Source organism: Pholcus phalangioides, unplaced genomic scaffold, assembly GCF_987345545.1.
Source record: "Pholcus phalangioides strain wild (caught in Gottingen) unplaced genomic scaffold, Ppha-v1.0 ptg000022l_1, whole genome shotgun sequence".
Lineage (NCBI taxonomy): Eukaryota > Metazoa > Arthropoda > Arachnida > Araneae > Pholcidae > Pholcus > Pholcus phalangioides.
In genome coordinates, this window is record NW_028301615.1 from 26,119,295 (window position 1) to 26,129,765 (window position 10,471).

General features: G+C 33.1%; 1 protein-coding gene across 1 annotated transcript; it reads right to left on the bottom strand.

The window, feature by feature from the left end:
• Nucleotides 1-764: 764 nt before the first annotated feature.
• On the bottom strand, nucleotides 765-10,211 carry LOC149070096 (uncharacterized). The gene is made up of 4 exons (XM_089249889.1): nucleotides 10,118-10,211; nucleotides 4,828-6,205; nucleotides 1,697-1,771; nucleotides 765-1,001 (listed from the first exon to the last, which is right to left on the bottom strand). The coding sequence occupies exons 1-4, from the start codon at nucleotides 10,208-10,210 to the stop codon at nucleotides 859-861; spliced, it is 1,689 nt and encodes a 562-aa protein (XP_089106015.1). The 5' UTR covers nucleotide 10,211; the 3' UTR covers nucleotides 765-858.
• Nucleotides 10,212-10,471: the final 260 nt, after the last annotated feature.

Here is a 10,471-nt window from a genome sequence, read left to right on the forward strand (position 1 = left end):
CTGCATAGTATACATGTAGGTCTCTCAGAAACTTAACAAATTCTGTTTTTTTCAGACTTGACACATTTTTCTTCAAAATCGACTATCCCCCATAACTCGAAAATGGTTCAAGATAGGACAAGGTTGGTAAGGTGTTTTATGTTCCACTTGGGCTCATCTATTACCCCCTTTGTTTGGCAAAATAGGTCACATTCATCTCGTGTAATATGACCAATTGTTATAAACTATTATTCTTTCCTCTTAGAATAAGAAGGTGGATAAATGATAATGAATTGGTTTATTTAAATTATGCAGTCCCGTAATCTCCTCTTTTCCCTCATGTATGGTTGAACAGGTCAACTAATATTTCAAGTGTTATCAGCTGACTATGCATTTGATAGAGGTGGAGAAATTTTTTTACTTACTTAATTTCATTAATGTCCTAAAACATAATTTAATACCCTCATTTTAAACTGTGATATTAATTAATAAAATTGCTGAAAGTAAAAGAAAAATGCAGCATAGAACTATTTGTCATTCGAGTGAAAACCTGAAACTGCAAATAAAAGCATAAATGAAGAAGTAATACATTTGTTCTTAAATCAATTTTGGCCTACTCTATTCACAATCTAAGAAGAGACTAAATAAAAGAAATACATTTCAAAACATTTATGCTTTCACATAATAATGCCAGAACATTTTTTCATTTATGAAAGCAAAATTTAAAAAAACAAACTTTTGTTTTTAAAACCAACAAATAATTGTTAAATCATTAAGTGGTAAAATTCATAAGTTATGAACATAATCATAGTTCAATAAATTATTTATAGTTAATCATCAAAAAACTATATTTCATTTTACAATATATGTGCATGTAAATCAATAAAATGTGAGTTTAGTTTGACCTTTCAATCCAGGTGTCTTCATCAATCCCAACTTCTTGTGCTTTGGCAATGGAGTCAAAATAATTCCTTTACCAGCATCTAAATTGTCTTCTTTGCTTGGGCTCCATTCGATATCAGCTACAAAAACACAATAAAAACTTCACTATCTGCACTAATCTTATTATTCATAAATTTATTTTTTCAAATTCATCATTAATATTTTTCTCATTTATTGAGCCAGAATGAAAAAAATTGAGAATTAACTATTGGACAAACAAACATTACATTAAACTCATTTTATAATAGCAGAGAAAAGGGTAACTGATTCTGAATTCCAGATTAACCCACTCAATAAATTTGTGGTTAAATTATTTTATATGACCTTAATAAATTATTCATAGTTCAAAGTGTTAACTACAGTAAATTCTAATGAACTTAAAGTCACTCATTTTGGCAAACACTTTTTAGGAAAATTAGTTTCAAATCATTCACTGCAATATTAGAAAAAATATATATATAAAATATACTTTTTCCAACTAATACCAAAAAATTGAATTAAAGCAGTATTAATCATTAAAATTAATAAAAATATAGAGAAATATTCTATGCATAGAAAGTAACATTGTATAATTGGGCATAAATGTTATGCAAATAATTTTGAACATGCTCAATGTAACTTGTAAAGACTAATAATATATAACTTATAAAGACAAATTCAAAAACAAATGCAATTTTGCATGAAATAATTTCTTGATAATTATCTCATGGAGCCCTATACAAGCTATGATAACAATATATTGTAAGTAAAGAATGTTTATTTTTCATGAACTCACCTTGTTTCGTGGATTGTACTATACCATTTGCCTCAGATAAATCGAAATCTTCATCTGTTTCAAAAGGTGGAGAGTCTTCAGAGTAGAAAATGGATTTAAAACAGGAATATATATATAAAATAAAGATTCATGAACTATGACATTTACATCTTACACACATGTTATGACCAAAAGTTTGAAATATACAAGAATTTCCAATTATTACTAACTTTGGCCAGCCAATTTGTAAATCTGCCAAGAAAAACTGGCAGCAAAAGATAAAAGTTTTTCAGAACTGTGTGGATCATGTAGTTATGAAAGATGGTCAAGCCAGTTCTAACTAATTTACAGGGGTGGGAAGTGACTAAGTCCATTTCGGAGCAGCTTTGGAGCAGCAAAATTCAGGATTCGGAGCAGTTTTGGAGCAGCAAAATTCTGGATTCGGAGCAATTTTGGAGCAGCAAAATGTGGGATTCGGAGCAGATATTTATAAATTGGAGCAGTGAAATTAACAAGAATATTTTCGTTAACCCTCAACCCTTTTCAAAATAAAACTGCACTGTCTTTTGCTATGAAACATCTCTTCATCAGCTTGATTTTTGTTTTTGGTGTTTTAGTCTTTTGACACCTTGTTTGAAAGAGTGGCTGTCATAAAATTTTTTGCACCCGTCTATTTAGGATGATTTTTGCTTACTGAGGGCACTATTTGCTGCCTTGAACAGCAGCACTTCAAATGAGCTAAAAAAATGTTTATAAGTTTTTAATTTTTTTATACTTGGAAAGAAATTGTTGCAAAATGGGAGAAAATTTCGGAAGTATCAACTCGATGTTTGGCGATTCAGCACTCATTATCTGGCGAGATTGGCGATTTAACCCTCGTTATTCGGCAACATTGTCGATTTAGCGCTCGTTATTCGGCAACATTGTCGATTTAACACTCGTTATTCGGCAAAGTTTCTAAACTAACATTCGTAATTCGGCGGACATGCGCTTTTTACTCCCGGAATGACAATTTTTTCACGAAACATCGGGATTTAACACAATGACAATCGACTACAGTAATTTCTGCTGCTTCCAGTGACGACTTTTTTTTAAACGGAAACACTCGAATTTGCACTTTAAAGCTGAAAGGCACTGCAAACCATCTTCAGTTCCACGATCACGGGCAATATCGGGATTTCGCAATGGAAAGCCCGATCAGGGGCCGATAGTTTAAGTATAGTGGAATAAAACACGCTCTTTTCGTAAAGAAACGTTTCGTGGCTAGCAGGAACAAAAAAAACTTTTGGCGTCCTTTCCGAAATTCCGGGCATACTGAAGCGAAATTCGCTATTTGGCGCAGAAAAATGCGAAAATACGCTATTGGAGCAGGATGGCGCAAGATATTAGTTTTGGCGCAGTGCGGCGCAATTGGCGCAGAGTTCCCACCCCTGAATTTACTACCTGAAAATTAGTTCTAAATATTTATCTGGAATAAATTCAGAAAATTTAGAGAATTATTTGTGTTCTGTAACAGCCAAGTTTTTGTTGAATAATTATTCAACAAGTTGCATTCATGTTTATGAATTGAAATTTTTGATATTGATTCTCATCCCTATTACTAATGTTGTGTGTGTAGAGGTGGCTCAACAGTTTAACAGGTATAATGCTTTTCACTGATCTGCATTAGATTGATATCTACACATTATAACTTCAAGGAAGCAGGTATTTTCTGCATTTTATGGCGAGGTGAACTCAGAAAGAAAAGTCATCTGGTCCAGGCCCTTTTGCATTCCTGGCAAGCATGCTACCAACCACACCATTGGCAACATGACCTTGCCTTCCTTTATAACTTCTTTACTCCAGAGGTACACATATGTGTATCTAGTTCTTAAATTGTTTTCAATGTGTGTGGATCTTTTTTCAAATCAAGACCGGAAGTACACTTATGTGTACCTAACTGAAATAGTCCTAGCAAAGATATCCACCCAAATTACTAAATTAAAAAAAATTTTAACAGACAGTTTTGGCTCACTACTTATGTGAAGAGGATAAATGATGTGAAATACCATGTGTGATGCAGTTAAAACTCTATGTGAACTCTAGTAGGACCAAAAGCACATTCGTTTAAGCAGTTTATTCACTCAAGCAGCCATGCGGGATAATTTTTTTTTTCAATACGAGCGCAACTCAGGTCTATCGCCGTGAGCAATTAATTTACTACCTAGTGAGTTGTGCCAGAAGTGTAAGTGTGTGTACCTAACAGTCTGAGTGTGTATCTAGTGTTGTCTGATTTTTCAGTGCTGTCATCTATATTTCAGAAGTGAAGTGTAATGACTGAATACTTGTACTGTTTGTAGGAGTGTTGCTCTCTGTAGCGAGACTTTTTAATGGGGAGATTGGCTTGCAGTTGCGCCTCGAAGTTGGGAGAACCACAGGAAACCAACTTCAGCCGAACTCCACTGTGGCGAAGGTAGGGCTCGCACCTGCATCCTTGCGATGCGAGTCAGTCACTATGACCACTCTACTACCACAGCAGCCATACAGATTACTGTAGAATCACTTCATTAGATTTTTTTACAACTACTTGCATGCACCTCGTAAACATTCCACAGGAGAATTTCCTATGGACTGGTAAATTTGTTTATTACAAACTTTAACATGAGAATATTAATTCTAGTACTAGGGCATTTTACATGTCGTTTTCACATGTAGATTTCTACTAAAAATATGTCTTATACACATGTGCAAACTGGTGGTTATCCTGTACACACTTAAAAATTTTTAATGTAATTTTAAACTAATTCTATTAAAAGTTCTGAATGTTAATGCATTTGATATGGATTTTATTTTCCCTTACAAATATAAAATTCTCTGAGATGTTAAAATATGATTGAGCAATATCTCATGCCATTTTACAAATAAAAATATTTACTCTACACCAGTGTTTCTCAAAGTGTGCATCGCGGCTCCTACGTGCACCGTGGCGAGATGGAGATATGGATTTGTAAACCTATTTATGTTTTAAAGTGGTTCTTTTATATGGGAAAATATCTACCAAATTATTCTGGGGAGCTGCAGATGAACCATGAATTGAGCAAGGGAGCTGCAGGTGACAAAAGTTTGAGAACCACTGCTCTACTGATTGAAACAAAATTCTAATAACAAATTACCATTCCCAAGTTGTGAGCTTTGTGGCACAGGATGTGCAATTCCTATCTTACTAGTCTTTAGTGATCCCCATCGTGATCTTAGAAGATTATGTTCAGTTCTTCGTTGCAAGAAAAATGAATCATCTTTATGCACAAACTTTGACATCAAACAGTTTTTTCTGAAAACGATATTTTCTTCATCATCATTCTTTCTCAAATTACTCATAGAATATGGTTGGTTTACACCATGCATTTCATGATCAGTCTTTGGATATGATGATTCTTCACAATATGATTTCCAATTTGTAATTCTTTTAAAAGAAGGTGAGGTGTAGCCCTGGGCTGAAGAACTCTTTAAAAATGGCCAATTTTCACCCATGTACTTTCTCTTCTTTGAACTGTCAGTATGAGTAAAATCACATATATCATCTTGAATATCACCATTGCCTGGCTCATTCCACTGCTTGGTAATTTTTCCGAATTCACCAGAAACCTCTTTAAATTCAACTGCACTGCTATTACTAGGTATAACTTTCATGACTTCAGATGAGATGTTATTGAAATCTTGTGACCTAATATCAGGAGAATATTGTGAGAATGCAGTTTCTTGCTGTGTTAAACATGGATTTAGCTTATAAACTGCATGTTCTAGAGCAGAAGTTTTGTATGTACTTGTAAGCAAGTCTGTATCACTGGAAATCGGTTTTCCACTGGGATTTGAGTGATTTTCATGTTCAAAATATCCACAGACAGATTTACCACCAACAACAGGGAAAATACCATTCATATTTGAATAGCGACAATGATTTTGAGTGATATCCTCATTTTTCCTTAACCAATGACTGTCATCAAGAACCCTGTTAATAGGATCATCAATATCTTCACTCAATCTTGAATTGTCAAGAGGAAGCAAAGCACCAGGAGACTGAAATCCCATACTAATTTTTGAAAAATAAGACTCATGGTCTGGAATATTATCAGAGACATTTTTCATTATTTGTAATTTCGTGCTATCAAAAACTGATTGTCTTGAAAAATCTGCATAGAGATCATCTTTATTGGAGCCATTTAACACTGTAGATTTACTTTTATAAGGCGAATATTCTACAGTTTTCTGAAATGGGGAGTTTTCTAGCTTCAAAGACATATAGTTTTTGTCTATTTCTTCAAGTGACATATTCATTAAAGGCTCATAATAAGCTGTGCTAGCAGATATGTTTGACGATATTTCATGGACTATTCTACATTCATTCTGTTTAGTTGCTTCTTCAATAAATACATCATCTTCAATAATGTATTCTGGATTTACATCGCTCTCCACTTTGTTGCTTCCGTCTTCTTTCTTAGTAGAAACTTCAAGAATATTTGAGTAGGGCATATGAATGATCGAATGGAAATGCTGAAATAACAAAATATTACATTATCAATCATTCTTTACTTACAAATAAACACAATGCAAGTTTAATCAAACCCCAATTAATTTATTGATTATCAATATTATTATAAACATAGATATAACACCACTATTCAACACAATATTTTAGCACCATAATGAGTTTAGCAGTACATCAAATAAACAGTCAAGCTAGCTTGTGTTGATATGAATCAATTAATAGATTCACATGTTTTTACAGAGAATACTTTTTGAATATTGAAAGATCAGCCACACACCCATACATGTTTTTACAATAAGTCACAAAGAGTTTTCTACAATGTTAGTTTACTAAGCTATTAGTTGGAATTTTTTCTTCTACCCGAGTTAAAAAAAATTCTACAATGCAAGCGGTTGCGTCATAATTATGGTTATGATCTTTTGCAGCAATATAAAAAAATATATATTGTTACGAAGGGTAGAAATTTGAAAAGGCTTGTAAACACATATAAGGTACACGTGGCATGCAATTATTTGAATAGAAGAGCGAGATTCTAAGAGACTCGGACAGAAGAATTCAAAGAGAAAAGGCGCGTGTGTGTGTGTATGAATGACTACTGTAGTTTAGCAGGACTTCTAGTTGATGTAAATAAAGCAGTTTCCTTGTTCTCAAGTCCCCAGCAAAGAACCAAGAGAGATCTGTGCGACGATACAATATATCTATGTATATATAAAATTGATTTTCTGTGTGTGTGTGTCTGTTCTCTATACAAATCTACAATTTTAGATCGATCGTCGCAAAATTTTGCATATATACGGAGTGGGACCTGACTTGAATGATAGGCTACTTTAAAAGTTCGCCAGAGCAGGGCAAATGCCCAAAATGGGCGAAAAACTCTAGGGCAACAATGGTTTTTGAGCCTAAACAATCACTTTCGGAATGTTTACTTTGATTACCGTGGTTCACTAGCAATGTGTTTCAGACATATATATGCCTTTACAATGGTTTGTCACTTCTTCAACGCTGCCAGTATATTTATAATAGTTTATGCCTTTATAATGGTTTGCCAGTTTTTCAGTCCTCCCAGTAATGAGGCTTTTAGAATAGATGTCAGAATCATTATCAGCATCACTTTCAGGGTCAAGCAAAGGATGATCCCCATAGAAATCAGTGTTAAAATTTCTGATTCTACTTGTAGAAATGCTGAAACTTAGTGGGATTTTCCACCACATCAATAATTTTAAAAATTGTACTGAATTCTCGATTTTCGAAATATTGAGTTCGCTTAGAGATACAAAGCCCAGAAAATTAAATATAAAGTAATTAGCCGGACCTACTTTTGAGTTGGATATCTATTCAATAACATTGATTTCAACCTTTTATTTACAAGCACAAAATTTAATGTCTCCATATTGTCTTTTAATATTAAACTGCATAAATTGATATATTTTAGGTTGTTTTAAAATTAATTATGGCCCGTAAAGCACATAGAAGAAATTCCACAGTTTTAACTAAGCATTTTTTGAAGCAGAAACAGGCAGATGGATAACTTGAAGTTCAGGGGGGGGGGGGGAACACAATGCATAGCGCCCCTTAAAAAAAAAAAAAATAATAATTTCTATATTTCTTTAAATCTAGATTTGTTTCTTTCATGAGTCGTCGCACAGGAAGTCCCCATATTGGTTAACTTGGACACAGTTTGTATGCCCCTCAAAGAAAGAGAGAGGGAGATATCGTGATCAAAAAGCCTCATTGAAGAGAACTCGAGCAACGCCGGGTATTATAGCTAGTGTGTGTGTATATATATATATATATATATATATATATATATAATTGATTGTCTGTGTATGTTTTGTTCTCTATACAAATCTGCAATTTTAGATCTATCGTCGTCAAATTTCGCATATATACCAAATGGGACCTGACTTGAACGATAGGCTACTTTAAAATTTCGTCAGAGCAGGGCAAATGCCCCAAATGGGCAAAAAACTGTCGGGCAACAATGGTTTCGGAGCCTCAACAATCACTTTCAGAATGTTCTCCATCCCCCTCTTACTCCTATGGATTTATGGACAGCCCTGCAGGATTCATGGTGTCAATTACCTCCAGCACTACTTCAGACATTAGTCGAGTCCATGCCACATCGTGTTGCGGCACTTCTGCGGGCACGCGGAGGCCCTACACAATATTAGGCAGGTTTACCAGTTTTTTTGGCTCTTCAGTGTATATTACTTTATAAGAAAGTGGCACAATTAAACATATTTATTTTTATCACACCAAAATGATACTACCAAGGAATTTAAAATTCATATTCAAGGTTTGTTTATTCAAATCCTAATATTTTCTGCCATAAAAAATTTATAAAATCTTTAATGAAATCAGACTGAGTTTTTTACATACTAATTAGTATTAGTTAATTAGTTATTAATATTTTTGTTACCTACCTAATTAGATTACTTTTTTAATTAGCAGCAACAAAATAAACTGGGGTGCCACACTTACCCTGTATAAAAATACAGGATGGTGTAAGTGTAGCACATGTCAAAATTTAATATTTTTTAAGTAATTACAGATTTTTGTCATGGCATTTGTATAAACCTTCACATGCAATTAATTTTCAATCCACTACTTGTGTTAACTGCATTTAACATGCATAAAAAAAAAGCATCTATGAGATTCCATGTTTAGCAAACACAAATATCCATGTATAAGTTATAGGGGAAAAAATTTATAGACGACAGCAATACTTTTTCTTTAATGGTTCAAGAATTTGTATCTGAAGGTAGTTACAGCTAATCCTAATATTTTCATCTTTGATGTAAATTTATTGCATATGGCCTATTGAATTAGTTGAAACTAATATTGCAACCTTTACATATTTCTTGTATGCTTCAGCCATTAGATGTTTGTTTTTTTTGTTGGAGACATACAATACTATGTCTGATTATTCCACTGTATTGCAAGCAATTGAGTTACTACAGCAAGTAGTAATTTGTGAAGTTGAATGTCATGTACCGACAGATTTAAACACTCAAAAGAATGCATGCAGGTGTTACTGGTCATACTGGTCATTTTAACAAAACAGATGAAAAAATTTGCTAGAATTAACAGCACCTTGAAATTTGTACCTAACATGCATATATCCACAAAACACATTAATTCATTTTTCTTCAGAGAATATGGTTCTTTTTTTAATATTCATGTTTATCTTTAACTTTATTGCTTTCAAAAAAGGTGTTTACTACTTATCATTTTTTGAGGCATAAGAAAAAGAAAATTCTTGTGGAGGGAAAAGAAAGGTATCTACTTAACCTCACGATTTCATAGTGTCTCTAGTATGTTAAAAAGTGGGAAAAAAATTGGTGACACATTTTGCCACTAATCTGGCACTCCCTGGTTTCATATGTGCCGGTTTAGCTCGAGTCTACAGAGTGCGTGTATAAATATATTTCAAAAGTACAACCATTTATTGGTTGTACTTTATATTGCAGCCAAACATAATTGGTGAACTACATAACTTTCTTAATTTACCAAAAATGATTCTGTTATACGATGAAAACTCCAACTATTTAGTAACATTTTGTCCATTATGAGATTATACAGCCAACCTTTTAGATTCCAGTACAACGGCAACTATCCTTTTTTGCTTTTACAATTTTTCATTGTGAACATTTTCGAATAAAAATCATTCGAAGAAATGATCTTTTGATTGAGTAAGATAGTCACATTCAATCTATAAGTTTGGACTGCTCGTTTATAATATACAGGTGAAAATGTGTGCAAAGATTAAAAGATTAAAAAGAGACATCAATGTATAATTTTTATTACAGGAAATTTGAATTGAACTATTTTTTTCAACCGAAATACATTCAATCAAAGCAGTCATGCATGAAATTACGGAATAAGAGACTCAAATTTCTCTGTTCAAAGATACTCACTTCTAGAACTTTTGAAGAGATTTTTGGGAATTTCAGACATAACTGACAATAATCCATTTCAAGCAAACACAGAAGATTACCGACAGATAGCATATAATGTACCCTAGAACCAAATTTAAAAAAAAAATTCTTGTAAATGATACACATATCACTTAAAAAAATTAAAGGATTCAGTACAGTAATACATACAAATTCATTTTTTTAGTTGCCAATAACTCTTTTGAGACAGACATAGGATAGCTACATTCAGAGTTCGGGACAACATACAAGTATCAAGCAATCTGTGATTTATCACAAAAATTAGAACTTTGCCTCGTTTTAATTTATACAAAAAATTGTCACGCTTTTAAGACA